Below are 25167 nucleotides of genomic sequence, written 5' to 3'. Positions count from 1 at the left end.
GGTGCAGGGTGCAGGATCGCTGGCACCACTGCAATCAGAGGGGTGCAGCATATGGCTTGTAGGAGAGGTACATTTGTTTTCTTCTGCTGGCCTAAGAGCATTGCTGTGTGACGTTTTGGATGCTGGATGCCAGCAGGTCCGTGGTCTGTAAATGGCTATGTGCAAATGGAAGCTCTGAGTTCAAGTAACCAGCAGCACATGGGTGAGCTGCAGGCCAGCCAGCAGCAGGCTCACTTGGTGGCGAGCAGATCAGGGGATGTCATCTGGCTCTGAAATCATCAGTGTTTCCAAAATAGGGACAACCAGGATGCTGGGCTCTCCGGTCACATAATGCCTGGCCAGCAGCCACCGGAGCGGCTCTTCCTCTGCTCCCCTCCTGCAGAACGTGTGGCTGGGAAGCCTCCAGCCTCTCTTAGAGGGGTCTGGCATTGTGGCACAGGTTTTTAGTTTCAAATTTTGGTACGTAAATAGCCTGTGGGCTTTTCCTGCATGCACTCCTGCACGCTGCCCTGCCTGCCCAGTGGCTGGGAGGTGTTTTGTTAGCGTTAGGTTTGCTCACCTTGGTTCTGAGCTGGGTTGAGGATATGTTACACCATCGGGAGCTCTGCAAGGCTCATGGGCAGCTGTTTTCTCTTTCTTCCTTCAAGTTCCCTAGGACCAACGTTGTCCTGGGAAAAGACACCTGGGATCCAGCTTCTGAAATCAGCAGCTCAGCCCCAAGGTTTCACAGCTCTACATCAGTGTGAGAGGACAGGCACAGAGAGAACAGCTTTGAGAACTTCAGTAACCCCCCATGTTTAAGAACAGAACAAAACAAAACAAAACATCCCTTGTTGACCTATATGGACAAACTTAAGCATAGCCTAGATAATGTGCAGATGAAGCTCTGGATGATGGAAGGAATGCCGATTAAGATAAAATAATGACTTCTTGTGATGAATGATGTGTTTGAAACGTGTACTTGAGCTGCCTCGGTGCAGCATAACATGGGACAGATGCAAGTTGTCAGAAAGACATGAACTTGCAGATGTGATACACCAGAGAGACTCGTGCAGAAGTGCATGGGCACCCTGTGCGGCAGCAGGGGCCCTGGGGAGGACACTCTGGGAGCCCCCACGTGCTGCCAAAGGACATGGGAGCACTGCTGGGGCTGGCTGGGCTGCAGCATCCTGGTGGGATGTCCCCCGACCTGGGGGGCACGCCGGACGCGCATAGCAGGCATTGCTGGCATTCCTGCTGCCTGTGTGCTCCCTGCTCCCCCGCAGAGGCAGCCGTGCACCGGAGCCAGATGCACGCCGAGAGCTCGGCTCTGTCTGTTTTGTGGAGCTGGATCGAGAGGGGCTTTATATGGGGAAACTGCATTTTGTGAGAGTGGGCAGACTGATCTAGTGGGTGGCAACCCTGTCCATGGCAGTGGGTTGGAACTGGGTGATCTTTGAGGTCCCTTCCAACCCAAGATTCTATGATCTTTGGCCACACGTGCAGCAATAAATGCAATAAATACAGGAGGCCAGGGCTTGTTTTCCTGACAAGCAGCTGGGTTTATGTATGTGCTGCTGAGACCTTCTTCCTCCCCATCTCCAAACAGGGTGGCCTGTGCACTCGAAGCAATCACAACTCCGTCCTAACTACGTAGGCTCGGAGTTGCAGAAGATTGGAGTTCAAAGTAGACAAACAAGCTACAAACACACTTCTTTTTCCTTTTTCCCGGGATGGTTGAGCACAACCAGAACTGTATGGGTTTTTAATGCAGCCATGATGTAAGCATACACAAATGCCTTCCGCCCGGTGCTCCTGGCGTGTTTCCAGTGCAGCCATGATACCTGGCACAGTCATTCCAGACAATTTCCGCTCCTCTTCTTTGCTGCATGGATTGCTGAGTGTGGCTTTAATCCAGGTTTTCTCTGGTTCCAGAAAGGATGAAATCTTATATGGGCACTGTAAAAATTGCTTCTGCGGAGGTCTCCTGCAAGCCTGTTGCTGGGAAGTGTCCAGCAGGTTCAAAAAGTGGAGGCATTTCAGGCATTTTAGAGCCTAACTCCTCCAGACATCCTGCTCTGCCAGGTACATCTGATTTTGTGTGATTTCTGCTTTGCATAGCCGAGCTTTATTTTAGCAAACTGGCAAAGTTTCTGAATTTCAACAAGCTTGCTGAAAGCAGAATTTTTCATCCTTTGAAAGCTACATGCACAGTTGGACTGGTGAGAAAATTGCTGCGTGTGGCCACTCATTTGCACAGAGCCCACAGTGTAATTTGCAGCTCATTTAATTAGCGTCTTTCTGAGATATACCTGTTAGCACCGCGGCGAGTTTCTAAGTGTTAGGCGACTCATCGTGTCTTGCTTGACAAAAGGGAGGAAAGAATGCAAGCAGCACAAGCACTGCAGTCTGTGCGGTAACAGGGAGCCGTCTGGGGATGGGCTACAGATCCTGTGGGGGGATGTGTGATGGGCTTGGGCTCAGTGGGGGCTGGGAGAAAAGCACAGCACTGGGAGCAGGGTGTGCTATTAGAGCTAATAGCTTCCCATCATTATCCCAGATGTAGAAGATTGCGTTCTATTAGATCTGGGAGGAATGGGTGAGATATCTGTAGCAATTGCCATTTATCGGATTAAAGAGGGTAAAGGTGAGCTTATTGATTTTTCCCTGGCACTGCTTAGCTTTACACTGAAACAACCTCCCACTTACTTCAGACCCTGCCCCGGTGGCATCGCTGGGCACATGCATGTGGAATGACTCCTGAGGATGCGACTGCATGTATTGGGTAAGGAGCAGCACCATGCCCTCTTGGTAGGACCTTGGTAAGGTGCTGGAGGACTTGCTGGAGGTGCTTCATTAGTCTGTCCCTCCCTACCTGCTTTGGCTGATCCTGTTGCTACTGATATGCAGTCACTGAGGGGAAAGGCTGTGCTCTGTGTCACATAATATAACAACCCTGGCTGCTCGCTGTGACGCAGGGGGGCCAGGCTCACTCTTACACACCTTTCCTGTGCATTAGAAAAGGTCCTAATGTTAGACTTCTTGGAACTGCATCATTTTCTATGTGAGATCATTCTGCCTTCTGCATCTCAGAGATTCTAAAACTGATGCAGGAGCACTGCAGAAAATAAGGTTGAGAAGGATGTGCCGAGCTGGGGTTGATTTGGGGCTTCAGCTTGTCCTGGCATCTCCCAGCAGGCGCAGCGCAGAGCTGGGCTTGTCTCATTGCTCCAATCCCCAGGAGTTTCTATGACTCATAGCACCCATGGCATTGCTTTTGAAATTTACTTCTGGTTTCCTGCAGCATGGAATTTTCCTGTGGGTTTCGGAATAAACCAGGCTTTCAGCTTACTGCCACCGTGACAGCTCTGTGCCCCTGGGAGGGCGCTAGGTCTGGCTGCTCCCTTGTTCTGACTGCTCAAGCCTGCACGGCATGGAGCTGGGCAGAGCAGATGTGGGCAGCCCCCACCTCTGGGCAGGTGTCTGCATGGCAGAGATGCCTTACCTGGCTCCTGCTGTGCAAGTGAGGGCTCTGGGGAGAGAGAGGTTGTGCAAAGCAGAGCAAAGAGCAAAAAAATCTCATGAGGAGAAGGTCAGGATCAACCACTACGTTATATCTGTTTGACGGATGAGAAACTATGACTTAGGAAGAAGGGATTTGTCAGGCTTATCCGAGCTAAAATCAATGTTTCAATGCTGCTGTTGTGCATGATCCTTTCTGCTCTTGTGCTTCTCTGCTGGTCCTCAAAGGCCAAGATCAGCTCCGTTTAATCTGCTGGCACATTCCTTGCTGTGTCACCTATGTATTGCTGCACAGAGCTGCAACCCTGCAGACACCTGCTCTGTGCAGTACCAGGCAGAGCAGGGCTGTTGGACAAGCTGAACGAACTAAGTGTGGTTCAGCCCCTCTTACTTGAGTCTGGGAGCCTGATGCATATTCTTTTTGCTTCCTTCTAACTTCTTTCCTAGTGCTTCATCCAAGTGCGCTATAAAACAGGTGATATTTCATCGATAATATCAGTAGGGATTCCCACAGCACTATGCTGTGAGATAATTTCACCTTTCTGTGTGGCTGCACGTTCTTTTTCACACACCTAGGACCCCGTTGTCCTTATTGCAGCAGCAGCATGGCAGTGGAAGCTCAGCTCACTGTCCTTTCTGCTGGATGACACTTACTGATGTCTGATAGCTATATTTTTTTTATAGATTTCTGCATCTTATGTATTCAGTTTCTGTTCCTTTTCCTTTGGGAAGAGGCTTGGACATTGCCATATAAAATCAAGCTGAAATAAATACACACCAAGTTCACTTGACCTGGATATCAAATATGCTGTTTTCTTCCAGACCCACATAAAAATAAGTGTTGTGTTCTCCCTGTTGTGGGGTTTACTGGATAACAGTGGCATTCCGTCAGTTTTCTGTCTGTTGTTCTTTCACTTTGGAATCCAGTGGTTAGTGGATTGCACACCCTTGGGCTGGGCTGTACTGTTGTTTTAGATAACATTCGTCAAATTGTTTGCAGAGATGGAAATTGAAAGATATTCTTTAAGTTTCTCAGCCAGTCTGATGCCTCTGTGTGATACACCACTAATTTTATTGGGATAGCTTAGGATCTCATTTTGCGTGGGACTATTATTGCTGTGTCGAGTTGTGCTGCCATCCTTTGAGTTGGCATTCAGTCCCACATTGACTGCGTTCTAACATCCCAAAAGCTTGAAACCTTTGTTAACTCAGAGTTTTTTCAAGGATCTGAGTCTATAACTCTTTATAAAACTCTCTGAAGGATGGTATTCAGGCTTGCTGATTTTAAACATAGAGTTTAGTGAATGGTTTTTAGTACCTGCATGAGTTATTGCTGAATAGGAGCCAGGAAACAAATGTGTGATATGAATAATTGCCTTTTTTGTCCAGTTGCAAACCAGAAATGTTGTTGAGCACCGTTACCATTTAATGAGACCCACAGGGCTGGCTTGCTTCTGATGCGCTAAGCATTTAATGCTACTGCTTATTCAGTCTTTATTAATTGTCTGAATTTCGTAATTGCTGATTTAGTTACATTATTACCAGCCTGCTTCCTTTTGGTTTGTCATTGCTTTTCTGCTTGGCCGTTCCCATCTGCTTACCACGCTGGAGTTGCTCAAGCTTTTTATGCAATTTGGTGCAGTAAAACAGGCAAATGAATGAATCCTGTGCCACAACCTGGGCTGCAAACCTTGCTGTGCTCAGACTGCTCCCTGCATTGACACCTCCCTGCAGTACTGGGCACGGTCCTCTTGTTGCCCCATTTTTCACCAGTGCCGAGGTGGAGGTGGGATCGACACACTCCAGTGGTGCCAGAGATGCTGCCCAGCAGTTGCCTTGGGGTCTGCCTTGGAAAGCATGTTGAGAAGGAAGCACAGAGTGCTGATCTCTTTGAAAGGTGCTCGCCAGGCGTTTCCTGACTCTCCCCATGGCAAGCCGGATGAGGCTGTTTCTGCAGAGCTGCTCAGGACAACCCGGTGCTCTCAAACATGCCAACCAGCACAGCCCTGCTCTGTAGAAACCACACCATGCCTGTGGTCCCTTTGATCCGAGGACTGCCCAGTGTCAGCTATCTCCAGCATCTCACTGCATGTCTGCACCAAGATGGCGCCCGCATGGCTGCCTCCTCCTCATGGCCTCCTTATGGCCTCCTCCTTGCAGGCTGTGCTGCCAGCCCGTCAGTTTTAACCCAGGCCTCAGCACAGCTCCATCCCAACTGGGCACGTTGTCTGTCTTCGACGTGTTCCTGCAGTTTGGAAGAGCTAATGAGCAGCTAATTAAAAATGCCACAAATTCCAGTCAGATATGGGGTTTCCAAAGAATGTGCTGCTGCTGCTTATTTTAGCAAGAGATGATAAACACTAAAATGGGTATGGCTCATTGTTGGAGTTGTGTCTGCAGGGCTGGACTGAGCTCTGCTACAAGAACAGCATGTACTGAGGCATCCCACTGCCTTCCACACTGCCCCTCCACTGTGAATCCCCCTACAGATGCAGTGTGCTTTCTCCTCCTTTCCCTGCACCCAAAGCAGTGGATGCAGTGCCTGTGACCATGCAGCCTGGTAATTTGCAACCAGTCAAACCAGTATCCCGCATTGGTGGTGGGATGCTCACTCCTGGCCTTGGCTGCTGGTTTAACTTCTATCACAGCTCTGATTTTTCTGAGCTTCCCATGAAACTTCTCAGGTTGAAGGGGTACCTCAGGGTGTTAGCTTGGCTAATGGAACTCGGGAGCAGAAGGGAAGGCAGAGGGAGCTGATGGAGGCAGCTGTGTGGTGGGGAGCAGCAAACTGAGCAGACAGAATTTATTGTGAAATAGTCAGTGTTACTGGGGCACCTATTTTGTGTGATAAATGGTATGCTGCGATCCAGGCTTGTTGCAAAGCAGCCGCCCTAACTCTGCTCTGCTGCTGTCCCAACACGGGTATTTTTAGACTGATTCCCATTTATACCCGTCAGTACACGCGGCCCTCACAGACGTTACTGAAATTAAACCTGAAGTTGGATGGGAATATAGGCACTGACCTTGTCAGCACACACCACGATCACAGCTCGCTTCAGATGCACACGTGCACTGTGGAGCTGCATTTTTCCATATGTGCAGATCTGCTGATTTGTGGAGGAGCTTTGCCAAGCAGCACCAACCCAAGAACCAGCACCCCATGCCTTGTTACTCCTCCTTCCATGTTACCTTTGAATAAAGTGCGGCCACTGGTGAAACCCAACCCCTGCATTGCACCGGTGGGAGCCCTGCCGAGTGTCCCCTCTGCAGGAGAGCCGTGCAGGATGTTTTTGTGCAGGCAGGCTTCCTGGCACACCCAGACATGTGTCTGTGTGTGTGGGGGGACACACGGCGTTCGTCCCTGAGCGCTCTGCAGTGCTGCATGCAGGGACGTGCCCCTGCTAACGTGATCTGCGCGGCGTTGCACTGCCGAGCTCTGCTGGGAGAGCACTGCTGTGTGCAGAGGGATAGGGCTTGTTGGGTTGGGTGTGCAGCAGGAATTCTTGGGCTTCTGGAGCTTCGGAGCCTTAAACTTACCCTCAGATGTTGTTTGGTAATGAGTTAATTGTTCGTTAGGAGGTCGTTACCAGACTGGGGAAGACTTCACAAAGCTGCTGCTGCTCTCTTCGTTGCCCTGAGCTGGCATTGGGCTGAAGCCTAGCTTGTGTTCTGCTGGCTGGGACAGCGACAGCTCACTGTGTTTAGGTGCTCTTCCATCAAAGAATTTTCCATCTGGCTGTACCCTGCTAGTGCAGTCTGACTGCAGAGAGTTCCCAGTAATCCTTCCCCTTCTGATTGAGGATGCCAGTAGGCAGATTTAAATCCATACCTGCTGCAGTTAGATGGGTTGGACTGAAACGAGAGCACTTTCATGTGGGTTAAACCTTTTCAGAGCGTGGGGTGATGCTGAACCTGGTGAGGCCCCATCTCCCTTCTTTAGCATCCAATCTGCCCAACATAGCGCATTGGTAGAAGTTTCCTTGCACTTTTGCTGTGTAGGAACAGTGAGATGAGGACATACAACACATTTATTTCTAAGGGGGCTGAGATTTTGATGCTTTTCACACGTACCCCTCTCACTCAAGCCATGTACATAATTTTACTCCAAACTGACAAGGTTACATGCGCTCTCTATTAAGTAACATACATCAGCCTGTTCTCAAGAAAGGGCACTTGTAATACTCTGCCAGCAGAAACGTATTGTGCAACGATGCATACACCAGCTGGCCTTATTTTCCTTCTAAGAGCATGTCTTTGAAGATATTTAAACAGCAAACTCTGCATGAAGGACAGATGTTGAAAACAGACTCCCACCAACCTGAGGTCAGAGCTCAGGCTCTTGTGTTCTGATATTCAGAAAAACACGTTTCTTTTCCAAATGAGAAGATAAACATGTTGGTTTTGTTGGTTATTCACTTGTTTCATAGCTGCTTAGAGCTTACAAGATGTCCAATACAGTATATTCATGAGTGAGACATCCTTGCATTTTGTCTTGAATGTGCCCAGAATTCAGATAGCTAAACACAACTTGTAATATTATGGGTATTTCAAAATCTGGAGTTGTACCCAAGAGGGGTAAGGCAGCCATGCTGAAGGTGCAAAAACCATTACATCTTCTCTGTAAGGAAGCAGCCAGCTAAGGGGGTGGTAGGGAAGCCGCAAAAACCCTCTTTCATCCTTCCCTGCTTCATGAGGAGTCCTGTATCTTGGCTGGGCTGTAGCAGAGCTTATACTCCTTGTTTATTCAGCAGTAGGAAATGTGGTTTTCCTTCTGCAGCAGCCCCTCCAGTGCCATGAGCACTGCTTTCCCCATGTAGGATCTACAGCTTGTGGTGATATGAGGTAGCTGGCACTGGTGCAAGCATGGATGTCAATGTGCTGCATGCCTGCTGCCTGTCCTGGTGGTGCTCCCCAGCTCGCTGCATGCAAAAATAACCCTACTTGTTAGCAGCCCAGGCTCTGCCAGAGGGCAGGGAGAGGAGACAATAAGGTTGTGTCCCATCCCTGAGCAGGGTGCAAATTATCTTCTGGGTCAGCGCAGGCTGATCCCTGTGCAGGTTGGAATAAAACAAAACCCTGCTCATTTGAACTGTTGCACCATGAGCCAGGAGTACTGGGCAAACCCTGCTCGGTTCTGATTTCACCCCTTGCAGTTTCTGTGACTCACATCTCACTCAGACGATCTGCACAAGCTGGTGCTTTCTTCGACCCTACATGTAGCTACTGCTTGGGGTGAAATCTGTTTGATTTGAGGAATCAAAGCCTTGTGAGAAGGACAGAACAAATTGCATACTGTGGTTATGAGCAGGGCAAAGTGGATCCCAAATGGTGCTGGTGCTCCTACTTGCTTTTCAGAGCAGTGCATTTAGGCTCTTCTTGCTCTGCTGCTCATTCCCACTGGTGCACTCCCTCCTTCCCAGCTCTATTTCTACCAACTGTGGGTCTCTTCCCCAGCATCACCTACAGCCTTTGTGCACATGGACAAGTTCGTGTGGGCTGAGGGCAGGTCCAGCTGGGCACCTGTTGCAATTGCAGCATGCACTGAATCATTCAGACTTGCTAGCACTGCACTGGGGCAGCTTTGGGTGGTGATGTCAGCTCTGCCCTCCTGACCCACTCCCTCCTCCCCTGGACCTCTGTACCTTGGACTGACAAGTGTGCATCAGAGAGGAGGGGAAGCTGAGTTGCTGTTTTATTGAATTCTCTTTGTCACCGATTCATTATTAAATTATGGTTAGCATCTCATTAGAGAGCCCCAATGGGCATGAGTTCATTAGTGTTTTATTGGTTAGAGCTGTGCTTCATTACGTGGGAAACGTATCCCAAAGAGTGTCTGTGCTCATCAGAGTGCTGCACTAATGAACCTGGGCTGGAGTGGATGTGGCATAGTTCTGAAGGCTCAGGTTTGCAGGGGAGCTTTGCACTCACCTAGGCATCAGGATCAAGGGCCAGATTTATGGGAGCAGATCTGAGTGCTCAGCCTTTTGGAGAATTTGCTTTCTTAGCTGCTTCCAGTTCATGCTGGAGCTTTGCCACAAAGGGATTTGGCTGCAGCACGGCCTGGGCAGGATGCTTGCCTCAAAGCAGGCGGGCAAGGGATGAGCCCAGGCAGTGCCCTCACCAGCAGCCCCAGTAGGGTGAGGCACAGGGGACCCTTCCCCAGCAGTTCCATACCCATTCTGCCCCATACAGCCCGTGCCAGGGTTTGGTAACACCTTTGCTGAATCCTGCTCTGTCTGCTTTGCTTTCCTGGGACTGTTACTCACCCAAAGCCCAGGCTAAAAATACTCTCTCTAACCCTGAGCTGTTTTTCAGGGTTGGAGTCTCTTCTGAGCACAGATTAATTAGCACTCAGGGTCACTCAGAACAGCAAACTTTGGCTCCAGCAGCTCGGCAGCATGGCATGGTGCTGCTGATCAATGAGCAGCAGGACCTGCAAGTCAGACTGAGGTGGTGAGGGCTGTGCTCAATTCTGCAACTCCTCTGCTTGTGAGGGGTGACCCTTGGAAACTGGCTCCAACGGGCTCCTTGCTGAGCGGCTCTGGAGATCTGCTGCTGCACCATGGAAGCAGGGCACAGCCCTGCAAGCAGCTGGCAGGCAGGCAGGAGATGTGGAATCTGTCTGTAGCCTGAGCTTTGATTTCTGCAGCCAACAACTGTGGCTTTGGAGCGTATGGGCTCGCCCAGCCTGCCTGCTCCGTGCGCTGGGACAGGCAGAGCTGCATCACCCTGTCAGGTGCTTTTCTGAGTCATCTGCTTCCCTCATCCCCGTCAGGCACTTCCAAATGGCTTTGAGGAATTGTATTTTCAGGTCTTTTATCATTGGATCACAGGTTGGGGCCAGAAGCGTTTGCTGCCTGCTGGCTTCTGGCTGCCAGAGCTGATGCATCATGCAGTGCTGGAAATGTCACCCAGAGCCTCAGCAAGGACCTAAGGCAGGGCCCGGCTGCTGCTCCCTTTGCAGCAAGGCTAGCTAATGAACAAGTTCATTAAATCCCTCTTTCTTGAGTGCAGGATACAGGGATGCTGTGCCACAGGGGCGCTGGGTACCAATGTCAGTGGTGGGGAGGTTCTGTGACTCTGCAAAACTCTGCAGTGATGGGAGCAGATGGGTGCTCCATGAGCACAATTACTGGCCAAGCATCCCCTGTCCCCTGGCACCCTGCAGGGCCACAGGAGTGTGTGTGGTCATACTGAGCCACAAAATGCTGTGGTTTTACCCCCCAAAACTTCCAGCCATAGCTTTAGCAAAAGGCAACCCTCACTAGTGCTGTGTGGGACTTTGCTCAGCCTGAATTAACACCTGACCTGTTCACCCTGCCAAAGCCCTCAGTGATTGTAGGGCTCTGTATGCAGGAGTGGTTGGGTTTGGGGGAATCGTGTTCTCTCCCTGTAGCTGGGCTGGAGTTTTGTGTTTAGCCACTGATCTTTGGAAGTTCCTGGGTTTTATTTCCCATCCAGTGATTTCTAATTGAAGTGGGTAATCGCATTATGCTGTTTCCCCCGGCAAGGTTCACTGAGTCCTTAGCAGTCATCTCTGATTTTACACTGAGCCCCCCAGAACTGTGCTTGGCATAGTGTTTCTCCTCCCAGAGTTCAAGCTGGGGGAGGGGTTGGGGAATTGCCCTTCAGAGCTCCCCAGGAGGACTAACTTGGCCTCTCTCTGCAGTATGAGTTCAAAGCCAAGAACATCAAGAAGAAGAAGGTGAACCTCATCGTGTCGGTGGATGGTGTGAAGGTCATTCTGAAGAAGAAGAAGAAGGTAGGCAGCCCCAGACCAAGGTGGCAGTGCTGGGGACCTGCAGGGTGTGCAGTGAGATGAAATCCATGGATTCCCAGGAATCAGGAGGTCCCTGGCTGTGCTTTGGGCAGGAAGCACTCTGGCTGCACGGGGCTTTTTGGCTGCACACTGGGCAGGTCATCTGCTGGGGCTGCAGGGCAGCAGCAGGACTACAGCAAGCACTGCCCCAGCACTGCCTCTGCCCTATTCTCGATCATGAGGGCAGCATCTGACGTACTGATTTTCAGCTTTTTTCCTTGCAGAAAAAAGAATGGGCCTGGGACGAGAACAAAATGCTCGTCATGCATGATCCCATTTACAGGTGAGATCTCTTGGGGATGGCAGAAAGGCTCTGATGTGCCACACCAGCACCCTGAAGCCTGAACTGAGCTCTGAGCTGTGCAGTGACGGCTGCTGGGTCCGTGCTCAGCTGGGAGCAGGCACACTCCTGCAGGAAAACCTCTGCTGAGTTCTGCAGGACAGCTGGGCCAGGTGCCACTAAGCTCCTTTTAATGATCCCAATTAGAGCAATAAAGCTGCACCCTGCTGGGGAAAGGAGAGACCTGATGGCGGGGTGGCTCCATGGGCTGGAGCCGGGCTGGGGCGCAGTAGCCGATAGGACTGTCCTGTGGTGATTTCAGAGGGCACAGGGCAGCTGCTCTGGCTTGCTGTGCACTCCCAGCATCCACTCAGCGGGCTGACTGGGGTGGAGGAGACCAGACATCAAAAAAGCACAGAGGTTTTGTTCCTGCGGGTCTCCTGCAACCTGGGACCTCCAACGCTGCCATGGGGGCTGAGCAGTGAAATCCCTGCGCTTTGTGAAGGGTTTGCTGCTGCTGAGTCAGCAGAGGATTTTTTTTTCACCCCAGGTGGAACCACTGCCAAAAACAGAATTTCTGCTGGGCTTTAGCAGGGCTGTGCTGCAGAGGCTGGGCAGCTGCCAGCACCCAGAGTGTGGCCTGTGAGACTCTGGCTGTGGTCTTGCTGGCATCCTGGGCAGCAAGTGGGTAGTGTGTGCTGGACGCAATGCCCTCCCCTTCCTTTCTGTCCTTGCAGGATATTCTATGTGTCCCATGACTCGCAGGACCTAAAGATCTTCAGCTACATTGCCCGGGATGGGTCTAGCAACGTGTTCAGGTGCAATGTCTTCAAATCCAAAAAGAAGGTGAGGATGCTGGGAACATGTCCCAGCGGGGTGGCTGGGCCAGGACCTGGAATCACGATGTTTTGCATTCTGAGCTGCGGTCGCAGTGGCGATGCACAGAAAGCTGGGCAGCTGCTCACAGTGGGCTGATGCCTCTGCTGTTCTCCCTCCTGCTGCAGAGCCAAGCCATGCGCATCGTGCGGACGGTGGGACAGGCGTTTGAGGTCTGCCACAAGCTGAGCCTGCAGCACACCCAGCAAAATGCAGACGGGCAGGAGGACGGAGACAGCGAGAGGAACGGGGACGATCTGGATGTCCCAGGTACCGTGCCGGGGTGAAGGGGCCACAGTTTATTGCTGAGGTGGCTGGCAGGCACCATCTGCAGAGCCTCTGTCTCTCTGTGAAGCTTGCTGCCGGCTGACACCTGCAGGGAACGGATTTGCACGGCAGTCTGTCCTGCAGTGCGGCGGGATCTTGCCCAGCAAGGAGCCTTCACTAGGTGTTAACCTTCATCCTCACAGACATCCCCCGTGCTGGGAGCCCATTAGCAGCGTTCTGGGCTCGGCTGGGTGCCCAATTGCTCTCCGCTTCACATGCTACAAACATTTCCTCGCTGTTGCCAGGAAAGGGGCCAAAGCAGGGACTGTCCCCACATCCCCAAGCTTGTATCTGATGCTCAGAATTGTAAGAGAGGGGAGTGGGTGGCTGTTCTGCAAGAGATGGCTTGCACACCTGCAGCCTTCTTCAAGCCCATTTTAGGGGCCCTTTGGGATGTCTGAAGGTCCTGCTGCCTGTCTGCATTCAGATTCTCTGTCCCCCATAGAGTGCAGGGTCCTCTGGAGCTGCCTGACCCTGCAGCACTGCTGTCCTGAGGGGCTGCTGCTGGCCTGAGTGGCTCATTGTTTGTTTTTCCTCTGCACAATGTCCTGGCCTTGGTTTGCAGCTCCGTGGGGATTTCTGAGCATCCGTCCTTTTTGTTTTCCCATAACCTCTTGTTTACCTTCAGCTTTCTGTGTCTCCTGTTCTCAATGGCCAGCCCCAAATCCAGGGCTTTTGGCTGCTGGTCCCTGGAGGTATTTATCTATGAGCCCTGCCCTTGGCAGCCACAGAAGCACAGCCATGGAAACATGATGTGCGACTCCCCAGCCTGCATATAAGACATGCACTGCTCTGGGACACAGCATCTGGGAAGCCCTAAGGAGCATTGCAAGGGACTTTGGCTTAAACAGGACATTAATGTGCTTGGGTAGCTCCTGCTGGGGGAAATGCAAGCGAGCAGAGATCAAACAGATGGGGCAGCCGAGGATGGGGGTACAGGGAATGAAGGGAGGAATGCAGGGTCCCAGTGCTCACCCCCAGCCGTGCCCTGCTGTCCCACAGCCTGCCGCCTCACTGCTGCAGAGCGGGCAGCCACCTCAGCTGAGGAGACCGACATCGATGCTGTGGAGCTGCCGCTGCCCGGGGCTGACATCCTCGACTTCAGCCGCGGCGTCACGGACCTGGATGCTGTGGGCAAGGAGGCAAGCAGTGACACCAAGGTGTGTGGGTCCCTCTGAGAGCCCCGGGGTCAGGAGGGATTTTGCAGCATTCCCAGATCAAAGCTGTCTGCCGCTGCCCTTTGGCTCGGGGCTGAGCTGCGTCTGCAGAGCACCGTACCAAAGCTCAGCCACATGGAAAGAGTTGGGGCAGAGCTGATAGGGATAATTGTTTTTCTTGCACACCTCAAAAAAGGGTTATTTTTGAGACAGTGGAAATTTCCATGGGAAACGGCAGCCTTTTCCAAAACTTACTGCAATAATATTTGTGCTTTTGTCACGAGCCTGGGGGAACATGGGGAGGTCAGCGAGCCCGTCAGCCGGCCTCAGGCAAAAATTGTTCTCAGAGCTTTTCAGCAGGCCTCTCCTGCCTCAGCAAAGCGTGATTTGCTTGGAATGCAGCAGCCTTATTCCTGGAAATTTTGGAGACTGCTCTGTGCCTGGCAGCTCTCATGGCTGTGGAGGCACAGGGTTGCCCGTACTGACGTTGGTGTGTTGCAGGGCTGCCTCCACCCTGAGGACATCCTGACCGCTTCGCCCAAGATGCTGCTGCCATCGTCCACCCCGCTGCCTGACCTGGGCACTCCTCTGTCTGCACACCACCAAATGCAGCTCCTACAGCAGCTCCTGCAGCAGCAGCAGCAGCAGACACAAGTGGCTGTGGCACAGGTTTGTCCCAGCACTGTTTTCTGGGGGCACAACATTGAAGCCTGGGGAGACCCATCATGAGGCATGTGGCAAAATGCCAAACCGTGCCACTAATCCTGGCCAACCACAGCCAGCAGCTCACTCTGCCTGAGTTTTCCTCATTTCAGCAGCTCTGGCTCTTCCATTTGACCAATGACCATAGCTTTGCTTGTCCCCTGACACTTCCAGAGCTCTCTCCAACTGTTTATCTTTCACAGAATCAATAGCAACCATCTGCCCATACGCACCATGCTCACTGACCACGTCCTCCACTGCCACATCTCCTCAACTCTTGAGCACCTCCAGGGACAGTGACCCCACCACCACCCTGGGCAGCCTGTGCCAATGCATCACCACTATTTCAGAGAAGAATTTTTCCTAATATCCAACCTGAGCCTCCCCTGGTGCAGCTGAAGGCCATTCAACTGGCCTGAGCAAGCAGCTCCAAAAGACTTTTTCTGCTTTGCTTTGGCTTTTCTCCCCAGGCATCAAAAATCAGCACTGATCCTTCTACAAGGGTCATGGCCTTGGGAAACGGCTCACCCTTTAAAAGAGGAACCTGCATTTCTGGGGGTCCTCCATTCCTGCCCAAGCAGCAGGATGTTGTTCATACAGGAAAAACCATATCCCTGTGGGACAGAGACTCGTCACCTTTGGTAGTTCCCAATCTTTGTGGATCTGCAGACCTTTACACTGCTGATTTCTTTTTCTTCCTACTTCCAGATTTAAAAAAATCTGAAGTAGTGTGTAGCTATCTCTTGGCTGGCTTGTGGGATGGCAGCCAGTGGCTCATCCTGCTTTCTCCAGGGGCTGACACCCTGCACTGGAGCTCTGCCCACCTCGGCGTGGTTCTCATCCCAGAGCTGTCACTTAGCTCCTCTCCAATCCATTCAGTGTGAGCCGTGGTGATTCAGTGTCACACTAATTTATTAATGAAAAAGTTATGTTCTGCTGTGTCAAATGCCTGTTAGATGACTGAGCACATTACATCAACATCTCTGTTGATGGTACTTGTTATCTTCTCTCAAGAAATACCAAGCCAGTTTGTCTCTGAACATGGTGACTGGCACAGGCTTAATTCTTTACAAACAAACCAGTAGCTGTGCTGTGTCAACCAGGATCTGTGTCAAACTGATGGGTCTGTAGCTGCAGGGACCATTCTGTAATTATCGTTGCCTGTAATTAGCTGGAGATGAAATATCATTTAGCTCCCTCGCTGACCAGAGAGACTTCTTTTTAAGGTGTTTCCAGATACCTGTCCATCTGAGCGCTGTCCCTTGGGACTGGTGGCACAAGGCACTGCCCCTCTGCCAGCTGCAACACGTGGGCTCTGCTGGCTGCTTCTCTGCAGCACCTGAGCACCACCCCAAGCCCTGCTGCAGGCTTCTGCGATGCAGAGGGGAAAGATTTTTTCCAGGCTGATGCTGTCAGCACAGAGACTGCGCACCTGCTTAGCATTTAATTGCAATTCCACCACCGCCAGCTGCTGCCTCACCCAGCAGAGCTGTGCAAAGGGCTCCCTTGCATTCCCCACGGTCATTGAGTGTATTCCGATGTGACGGTGTGCCTTCTGCCCCTCAGGTCCACCTGCTGAAGGACCAGCTGGCTGCGGAGGCAGCGGCACGCCTGGAGGCGCAGGCACGTGTGCACCAGCTCCTGCTCCAGAACAAGGACTTGCTGCAGCACATCTCGCTCCTGGTCAAACAGGTGCAGGAGCTGGAATTGAAGCTGGCGGGGAACAACACCAGTAAGCACTCCTGCCCCATCCTCTCACCTCACAGCTAGCTGGGAACCCACAGCACAAGGGAGTGTGTGGCAGGGGACCTTGCTGTACACCCTGGCTCCGGAGAGGCATTGGATTTGGAGACATGGCACAGCACAGCACCAGTGCCCCTGTGTGAGAGGGGCTAGGGGTAGGGTCTGTGGGGAACACGTGGGTGTTATACCCCACTTTTTGGTGCATTTCTGATGTTTTCTGGGGAGGCGCAATATTAGTGCCATTCTGGCCTGGCTTGTGCATGTGCAGTAGGACACCTGCATGCAGGATGGAGGGAGGTGTGGGGTGGCCATCACACATGTCCATTAGCTGTATGTCTGCTCTCCCCAGCAGCTGCACGTCTATGCCAGCTCCCTCCTTGCCACAGAGACCCTCCTTGACCTTCTTTTCCAGTAGATGTGGCCATCAGTTGCTTGCAGGAGCCAGGGAAAGGCAGCTAGCTTTCCATCCTGGCTCTCTGCAGGCCAGCAGCTCCTGGCACACGTGCCACTGTCATCCACACATTTGAGGCTGTGGATCCACAGCCAGCCATGGTGGCCTTGGGATGCCCGGGAGGGACAGGGTGGCACTGTCTGCCTCTCAGCCATGCCCTTCTCTTGCAGCAGGCTCCCAGGACAGCCTGCTGGAGATCACCTTCCGCTCCAGCGTCCTCCCCGTGCTCTGCGACCCGACCACCCCGCAGCCCGAGGACACCCACCTGCCGCAGCTGGGCCCTGGCTCGGGCTTCCCCAGCGCCCTGGGCAGCCCCATAGGTAGGAACGACTGTCTGGTGAAGCTGGAGTGCTACCACTTCCTGCCGAGCTCGGGGTCACACGCCCCAGAGCCGGCTCTGGGCAGCCTGGAGCTCCTCAAGTTTCGTGAGTCGGGCATCGCCTCTGAGTATGAGTCCAACACGGACGAGAGCGAGGAGCGCGACTCCTGGTCCCAGGAGGAACCGCCACGCCTGCTCAACGTCCAGCCCCGGCAGGACCTGGGTGACAGTCTGGAGGATGAGATTGCGGTGTAGGGGATGTCAAGAGGTGGCACAGAGCAGCCGGGACCCCCAGGGATGGTGGAGGGAGCGTGGCGCTGGTTGGCAGCAGGGGCCAGAGCTGGGCATGGTGCGTGATGCTGCCGTGCTGGCAGCTCCCTCCCTGGCTTGTGCTGTGCCCAGGACCCTGGTGTGTGCAGTCCACAGCAGCTTTAGGGAGGTAGACGTGGTGGTACTGCAGTATCTCTGTTGGAGCAGGGGGCAGATCTTCCTTCCCTGCTGCCAGTCATCTTGTCCTGAGCTCAGCTGGCCCTCAGCACCCTCAGCTTCATGCCAGGCTTGTGTTGCTCCCTGGTCCCCATGTCCTCCCAAGCTGCATCTTGAGATCAGAGGCAAGGGAAGCAAAGTGCTCTCAGCAGCAGTCCCTGCAGGGCTCCTTGTGCTGCTGGCATTGCTGCTCAGCAACCGTGATGGGTTAGGAGTCACTGCTAGCAGTGTTACTATTGGGTGGAGCAATGAAACTGGGGAATGTTTTTGCTGGAGGAATGAGAAAGCAGGTATGGAGGGACAAAAGAGCCAGCACGAATTGGTTTCCTGCATGATAGAGATGGTGAGAGATGAGGCTGGAGCTATGCTACTGGGATGAGAGATGGTGCCCCATCGATGTGGCTGTGTGAGAGGGGAGGAATGCTGGGAAGGAGATTGGAAAAGTGAGGGATAAGAGGAAGTTGCACAGTACAGCCAGGCACAGGCAGCTCCTTGCAGGCACTGTGGTTTGTGGCACTGTGGGGCAGAGTTTGTCCTTGCCTGGGCAGACAGAGGGTGCTGGGCATTGCCTGCTCCTCTCCTGGGCTGTGAAGTGTATAGGGAGGCACAAATGTGCATGCAGTGAGAGCTGGGGAGCGCAGCACAGGGAGGATGAATTCTCCTTACCTCATTGCCTAGTTCCGGAGCTCTTTGGTACTGCTACCAGGTATCAAAGCCTTTCTGGTGCTCTCAAGTTGTATTTTCAAGCAATTCCCTGCACCACTGCTACTGCCAGTTCACTGCTTGGCTTTACAGACAAACCATTCCATTTCTATGCGGTTGCTTGCCACCAGAACACTGCTGGCAATGGCTGTGTGTGCATGCAGACAGACATGCACAGCCTCTCCATGGGAAGCAAGATCTCCTCCTTCCCTAGCTGCTGTGGGCACAGTGTACGCTTACATTCCCCAGAAGGGGTTATTCTGCAGGGTGACTTGGTGGCTGTGTAGCCCATCACGTGGCTGGGGTAACCCTGCTCCCAGGCAGGGTCTGGATTCATGGTGGTTGCTTCAGGGTGCATGCTGACCCCAGGATGGAGAAGGGGGGCTCTGGACCCCTCTGGAAGGCGACACCAGTCATGAGGAACTGCTGGGAATTGCCTGGTGCAGGGCTCAGTGCCTGTACTGAGCTGGAATGGGAGAGGTGGGCACCCTACGCGGGGAGCTCATGGGTGGCACAGTGACAAATAACTGTGCACGTGGGCACCTTCATGTGTCTGGTTTTCATCTTCAGAAGAGTTAATCCAGAATTTCAGGGCCTTCACCAGCCCCTAAGAGGCTGATAGATGTTCTTGGGGGCCTCCAAAGGAGCCAGAGCTTCTCCCTGCTCTGCAGCACACTTACTAGTTGCCCACTGTTGCAGCCTCTGAGAACGCAGCTGATGGGATGCAAACCAGATGACCCCTCTGCTCCTTACAGAAACATGGGGAGACAGGATTGACAAGATTGTCTTCCACATCTTCCACCCTCCTGTCCTGCTTCTGCTTTGCTTTGCTGCTTGCCTGCTGCTTTTCCTTTTGCCAGCTGTCTCTGCTTGATCTGCCTGCATCTAACCCCTGGCTGCCTATCTCCCAGACTCAAGCTCTTGCTCTACTCCAGTGTTTGACCCTGCTGAGAGGAAGGTCCATGGTTTTCTCCTGCTCCAGTCCCCTCGGGGCGGAGGAGCAGGGTGCAGGTGAGACCCCAGGGGGAGCAAGGGCTGTGCTGTGCACTGTCCACCCCATGAGGAGGTGGGCACTGCAGGTAGCAGAGCTGTCAGGAGCTAGAGAGTCCTAGTGGGAAGGAAGGATATGTCCTCTGATGGATCTCTTGTCAGAACCAAGGGGCATGTGGGGAATGTGGAGGTCAAAGGCAGCCTTGGCTGCCGTGACCCTGAGGAATTCTTAAGATTCTTAGGTCAGGGAGGGGAGTGAAAAGCATTCTTTGTGGATCTGCTGGAAGAACTCTGGATTGTGGCCTTTGAGAGAAGAGCGGCCAATAAAGCTGACCAATACTCAAAGATCACCTCCTCTAAGCTCGAGTGATCCATCCCATCAAAGAGAAAGTCAGGCAAAAAATGGATGAGCAAGGAGCTGCTGGTCAAATTCAGACCCCAAAAAAGAGGCATACAGAGGGTGGAAGCAAGTACAGACAACCTGGAAAGAATAGAAACATTGTCTGAGCATCTCAGGATGAAGTTAGGAAAGCTAAAGACCAGATGGAATTAGATATGGCCAGAAATGTCAAAGACAAGAAAGGCTTCTGAAAGTATGTTGGTGACAGAAGGAAGAGTGCAGGTTATCTCTGAGCTAGTTCCAGCCTTTGATGCTGTCTCCAAAAGATCCTCATAGACAAGTTCTTGATGTACGGGACGGATGGGCAGACAGTGGGATGGGTTAGAAACTGGCTGAACAGCCAGGCCCAGATGGTAATCATCTGTGCAGACTAATTGGAGGCCAGCAGCTTGCAGTGTACCCTGGAGGTCAGGGGTGGTACAGCGCTGTTGAACCTCCGCATGGACGATCTGGGTGACGCGGCACTCTCAGCACGACTGCAGACAGCAAACCTGGGAGCAGCGGCTGCTGATCCACCAAAGGGCGGTGCTGCCATCCAGAGGGACTGGAGAGGTGGGCTGGTGGGAGCCTCCTGGGGCTGAGCGAGGAGAAGTGCAGTTTGGCTCTCGTAGGAACAAGCCCAGGCACTGGGATATTCCAAAAGCAGCTTGACAGAGGTGGAGCTGATGGTCCTGGAGGACACCAAGCTGAGCTGAGGCAGCAGGTCGAGGCAGTGATCCTGCCCTTCTGCTCGGCACTGGTGCAGTGCAAGAGGTACACGGAGCTCCTGGAGGAGAGACCAGTGAGAGGTTGTGGAAGTGGAGAAGGGGCTGGAGCACCTCTGCTGAGAGGCTGAGGGAGCTGGGACTGTTCCTCCTGAAGAAGGATCAGGGGAATTTGTTGATGTGTTTAGATACCTGAAGAGAGAGGTGCAAAGAGGATGGAGCCAGGTATTTTTCAGGGCTGCCCAAGAGGCAATGGAGACAACTGGAACACGAAGTGCAGTGTGAACACTGGGAAGCACTTCTGTGCTGCGAGGGTGGCTGAGCTCTGGCACGGGGTGCCCAGAGAGACTGTGGGTTCTCTTTTTTGGGAAGTTTCAAAAGCTGTCTGGATGTAGGCCTGGACACCCTGTGCTGAGTGGCTTTGCTGGAACAGGAGTTGGTCCAGGTGGACCTTCTAATCATTTTGTGATTGTTTCAATGTGCTCACCAGTGGCCTGGTGCCCAGGGAAGCCCCCACACCAGCTCCAGAGGGGATAGAGCAGGAGTGCACGTCCTGGGTATTTCCTGCAGGCAGGGCTGAGCCTTAGGTTCACGGTCAGCACAACCACAGGGAATGGTGAGCTGTGTCCCAGGGCTGACAGGGAGTGCTGCAGCCCCCTGTGCCTTGCCAGGGCCAGCTGGGAGCCACCCAGTGCCATGCTGCACTGCAGCACCATGTGTATGTGTGAGTGGTCCTCCTAGCCCAGCACTGCCTACAAAATGCCTCTCTAGCTTCTCACTTTTGTTATGGACCTTGACTGGGGTTTTATAGCTATATTTTTTTGTCCTTTCTTTTCCTACAACTGTCGTGTTACTAACTGTTGACTCGGTCTATCTGAGAAACCAATCTGTCAATGTAAGTGCACTTAACCCTTGGGTGTTGTCATTAGTTGATTGGCTTTTGCTAAATAAATCTTTCTATTTCTCAAGGCTTTCTGTTGTCTTTTCCTTCTTGCTGACTCTCTCTCTTTCCATACTCCTCCTGCCCTCCACACTCTGCCAGCCTGGGCTGGCAGCCAGCACCAGGGGTGGCACCCCCAGCATTGCACAGATTCTCTTGGAACTGAGCATCCTCCCCTGCGGGACCCCGCAGCTCTGAGCTGTGCTGACTGCCAGCTGACTGTGAGAGAGGGGTGCCCCAAATGGTGTTGGGGTCATCTCAGGGCTGTTTGACAGCTCGAGGGTGCTTGTGGGCTGCTGGGGCTTTCACACCTCTCCTCAGAGATGCTACACAGAGCTTTCCAGGCATTGGGAATTTTTGGCCACTGGGGGAGGAAAACAGCTTCTGAAAGGATGTGAGAAGCATTTTTTCAACGAGGGGCTGCAGCAGAGCTGTGCCTCCGAAGAGAGCAGCAGGCAGGCTGTGATCTGCATGGTGTTTATTGTGTAGCAGTGGAGCAATGGAGCAGTGCCCTCCTGCGGCAGTGGCCCAGCTGCTGGAGCTACTCGGGCACCAAAGGGGTTTTGGTCTCCTGTACATTGTGCTCCTTCTCCAACAGGGCCTTGAGCTTGTAGTAATACACCTTGCAGCTGTAGCCCTCCTGGGAGCTGCGCTGGACATGGTTCTTGACTGAGCACAGCGTGGGGAAGATGCGGCAGCATGACATGCACTTGTAGCCGTGCTTTGGCGCATGCTGCTCCAAGGAAGCTGCAAGGATGTCTCCGGTGGTGATACTGACCCTGTTGCTGGCACTCTCCGGGGTCTGGAGCTCCTCTGAAGAGCAGGACAAAGAGGCGAGGGCCTCCAAGAGGTTTTTGGGATCTTCAGACTCCCAGGTGCTACTGAGTGGACTGGAGGAGAGGTGCTGCTGAGAGGCTGCTTTGGTGCAGATGAGGTAGCTGTACGGTGAGCACCAAGGTCTGTAGATGGTGCGGGCAGGGAGCTCGCTGCCCGCTGAGGCTGTGGAGCTGCGGTCTGCAGAGGGAAGGGGCAAGAATGCGTCAGGGTCACTGCGTGAGCATGGGCACCCATGGGGATGGGAGTGGTGCTGGAGACCCACAAGGAGTCCCACCCTCAGCATAGTGTTCAGCAGAGCCCTTCTCTGCCCAGGGCTCTGGCTGATGGGTTGGTCTGTCTCACTCTGTGCATTGTGGAGGTGACTGCCTCTGTCACCAGACATCCCCCCAGCACTGAGAGCTCACCCAGCAGCCAGCTGGAACTGTCCCATGAAGTGCTGTCCTGACATAGGGGCAGAGCTGGGGGCTGTGAGCTGAAGCATTTGGAGGCAGCATCCCCAGCTTTCAAGGTTCCTGCTGGGAAGACATAAGGGTGAAAAGCACCATCGTGCAGAGGTGGACTGCAACAGCAGGATTCCCCTCCTCATTCCTAGAATGCACCTTCTGCCATAAGGGCCCCTATTACCCCTCTCCTGCCCACGCAGGCAGGTACATCCAGCCAGACCCCTCCTTGCTCCCCTGCCTGGATGCATCCTCGGTGCTCACCAGGCAGGCTGCACTGATCCCAGGAGAGAGTTGCCTCCAGGTTGCCTCTTCTGGAAGCATGGGGCATGGCCTCAATCAAAATAGCTGGCATGAAAAATCCATCCATTACCCCTGTGATGTTCTTTGTTGAGGCCCCAGAATCCACTAGCTGGCATTGCTAATGGCTGATGTCACACAGCAGAATATTTTTGGAACGCAAGGTCTGCCCACCTCAGGGTTCTGGGAACCTGATGACTGAGGTGATGCTTGCTGGCTCCATCCTCAGGGCTGGTGGGGAGCAAGGGGCAAGGTGTAGGGACTCAGTCTATTCAAGCTGAGGCCAGTTGAGCATGGGGTGGTGTGGTAATGTGAGATTTTGCACACACATGGCTCCAGCGACTTGGCCATAGCAAGGTGAGTGAGCAGTAGAAAGTGCCACTTGAGGATGCACAGTTCAGAGCCCAGGCGGTGGGTACCCCAGCAAATGAGGGATCCTGGGGGCGTCCCCTTGCTATATCCCTTGACAAACCTTCTCTCTCTTTCTTTCCACAATCTGCTTCCCAAGCTGCTTGGTGTCAGGTAAGAGATGTCGTCAGTGTGCTGGTGGCAGCAATGTGGTGCCCTGAGATTGTTGCTCCCCCACTATGTCCTCACGGCATGCACAACACAGCTGTGGGGCTACAGAAACGGTCTTTCTGTCCCCATATGGTGTCCTCCCCATGCTGTTGGGAGGCAGCCCTGGGATGATCAAGTCCCCGCATCCTGCCTCATAGCCACTCTCTGCTTCCTTTCTTTTCCAGTGGACCATAGTATGTTTGAGAACACCAGTGCTGCCACGGCACCCACCCCACGCCTGCAGCACGTTCCCACTGGTGCCTTGCCACAGCCTTCCCGCCCCGCTGGCAGCCAGCACCTTCGTAACCTGGGCAAGGCCGTGGGGGCCAAGATGAACGACTTCCTGCGCCGCAAGGAGCCGGCTGGACCCCCTGACGTGGGAGTGATGGAGGTGAACACCAGCGCCGGTGCCGCACTGGGCATGGGGCAGTCAGCAAGCGAGGATGGGTGAGTGTCCCTGCCCTGCACAACCCACGGTAGAGTCCTTTGGGTTGGAAAGCATCACTGCCTCTCTCTGCTTGCAGGAGCATGGGGCTCGATGCTTTTCCCCGGCTGGACCCCCCACCTCCCATCACCAAGAAGCGGACACCACGTGCCCTGAAGACCCCGCAGGACATGCTCATTGCACCTCAGCCAGAGGGCAGCAGCACAGAGGAGCCCCATGAGCCACCTGCAGCACACGCCGACCTCGCGGAGGAGTGGCCAGGAGTGAGGGACATCTCCCCTGCGGAGCACCCCGGGGTGCTCAGTACGACCGGCATCCCAGGGCCGAGTGGGGACCAGCCCACCGCTGTCCTCCCTGTGCCCGACCTCATCCATAAGGGTGGCCTGGAGACCCCACCTCGCACGGAGAAGCCCCTCCGGGAAGTGGGCCTGGAGCAGGAGTTGTCAGGGAGTGCAGGGCATGCAGAGCCATGCACCCCCAGCCGGGAAGCAGAGGGTCCCCATCCTGACCTGCTGTCTTTCGAATAGCAGCGGGCAAAGGGCACTGAGGGGGCTGGCTCTCCCAAACACCTCTCTCTCTGCCACATGCTGTTCTTGGGGTCGTTATTTTGGGGAGAGGAGAGCCCCAGGGCAGCAGGAGGCATCTCTGAAACGGCCTGCGGTGCAGGGATCCTCCACCCCCCACCTCGTCTCTTCTTCCCAGGTGCCCCGGAGGAGCAGAGCCCGACTCGGGCAGCCGCAGGAGCACCGGCTCCCTGCCCCCACCTCTGTCCCACCACCGCCTGTGCCCGCAGGCTCTCATAGCCCGGAGGTGCCCCTCGGCCTGCGGGTATGCACAGCAGGGGTTATCCACAAGGGGAACTGGCAAACCAGCGGCTGTAGGCAGCACTTCTGACCCGGAGCACAGCGGTGGCTTCGAGGGGGTTACGGTGAAGGTTACGGTGGGGATTGTGATGGGGATTATGGTGGGGGTTACGATGGGGGTTGTGATGGGGTTATGACGGGGGTCATGGGGAGGGTGCGTCCGGGGGGAAAGCGGTCACTGTGTCACCCACCCCAGCCGCACAGCTGCGTCCCACCCCCGGCCCTGAGGCCAGCGGTGCCGGCGGCACCCTCTATTTATGTTGTCTGGGGTGTGTACGTAGTTTGGGATAAAAGATGCGAATTGCACAATAAAGGTTTTTTTTGTAA

The 25167-nt window shown here is 53.7% G+C and overlaps 3 protein-coding genes across 4 annotated transcripts in view; 2 read left to right on the top strand and 1 right to left on the bottom strand.

Moving 5' to 3' along the window:
* The window catches only part of NOS1AP (nitric oxide synthase 1 adaptor protein), a 27492-nt gene extending 6067 nt beyond the window's left edge, over window positions 1-21425 (top strand). The window contains exons 3-10 of one of the 2 annotated variants that reach the window (XM_052666666.1): window positions 11171-11263; window positions 11545-11603; window positions 12338-12446; window positions 12605-12746; window positions 13806-13963; window positions 14462-14629; window positions 16229-16394; window positions 17027-21425. In XM_052666666.1, the coding sequence (XP_052522626.1) occupies window positions 11171-11263; window positions 11545-11603; window positions 12338-12446; window positions 12605-12746; window positions 13806-13963; window positions 14462-14629; window positions 16229-16394; window positions 17027-17430 (1299 nt within the window). In that variant the 3' untranslated portion in view covers window positions 17431-21425. Of the gene's footprint in view, window positions 1-11170; window positions 11264-11529; window positions 11604-12337; window positions 12447-12604; window positions 12747-13805; window positions 13964-14461; window positions 14630-16228; window positions 16395-17026 lie in introns of both variants that reach the window. The other variant, XM_052666665.1, reaches the window with a different exon arrangement.
* On the top strand, window positions 18750-25167 carry CUNH1orf226 (chromosome unknown C1orf226 homolog). Its single transcript, XM_052666675.1, has 3 exons — window positions 18750-18843; window positions 23718-23979; window positions 24057-25167. Exons 2-3 carry the CDS (start codon window positions 23729-23731, stop codon window positions 24502-24504), a joined length of 699 nt encoding a protein of 232 aa, XP_052522635.1. The 5' UTR covers window positions 18750-18843; window positions 23718-23728; the 3' UTR covers window positions 24505-25167.
* On the bottom strand, window positions 21939-23044 carry SPATA46 (spermatogenesis associated 46). Its single transcript, XM_052666678.1, has 3 exons — window positions 22939-23044; window positions 22639-22749; window positions 21939-22411 (listed from the first exon to the last, which is right to left on the bottom strand). Exons 1-3 carry the CDS (start codon window positions 23042-23044, stop codon window positions 21939-21941), a joined length of 690 nt encoding a protein of 229 aa, XP_052522638.1.

The sequence above is a fragment of the Tympanuchus pallidicinctus genome, unplaced genomic scaffold (assembly GCF_026119805.1).
Source record: "Tympanuchus pallidicinctus isolate F22 unplaced genomic scaffold, pur_lepc_1.0 scaffold7, whole genome shotgun sequence".
Taxonomy (NCBI): domain Eukaryota; kingdom Metazoa; phylum Chordata; class Aves; order Galliformes; family Phasianidae; genus Tympanuchus; species Tympanuchus pallidicinctus.
Note: the sequence above shows the minus strand (reverse complement) of the source record. Positions and strands in the feature narration are given on the sequence as shown.

What these genes read in the sequence shown, in the direction of transcription:
- SPATA46 (XM_052666678.1), bottom strand. Translation starts at nt 23,044, where the DNA reads ATGGATGGATTTTTCATGCCAGCTATTTTGATTGAGGCCATGCCCCAT. An exon ending in GGATCAGTGCAGCCTGCCTG is followed by an intron (nt 22,750 to 22,938) that starts GTGAGCACCGAG and finishes ATGTCTTCCCAG; the next exon opens with CAGGAACCTTGAAAGCTGGG. An exon ending in CAGTTCCAGCTGGCTGCTGG is followed by an intron (nt 22,412 to 22,638) that starts GTGAGCTCTCAG and finishes TTCCCTCTGCAG; the next exon opens with ACCGCAGCTCCACAGCCTCA.
- CUNH1orf226 (XM_052666675.1), top strand. Translation starts at nt 23,729, where the DNA reads ATGTTTGAGAACACCAGTGCTGCCACGGCACCCACCCCACGCCTGCAG. An exon ending in CAGTCAGCAAGCGAGGATGG is followed by an intron (nt 23,980 to 24,056) that starts GTGAGTGTCCCT and finishes CTCTGCTTGCAG; the next exon opens with GAGCATGGGGCTCGATGCTT.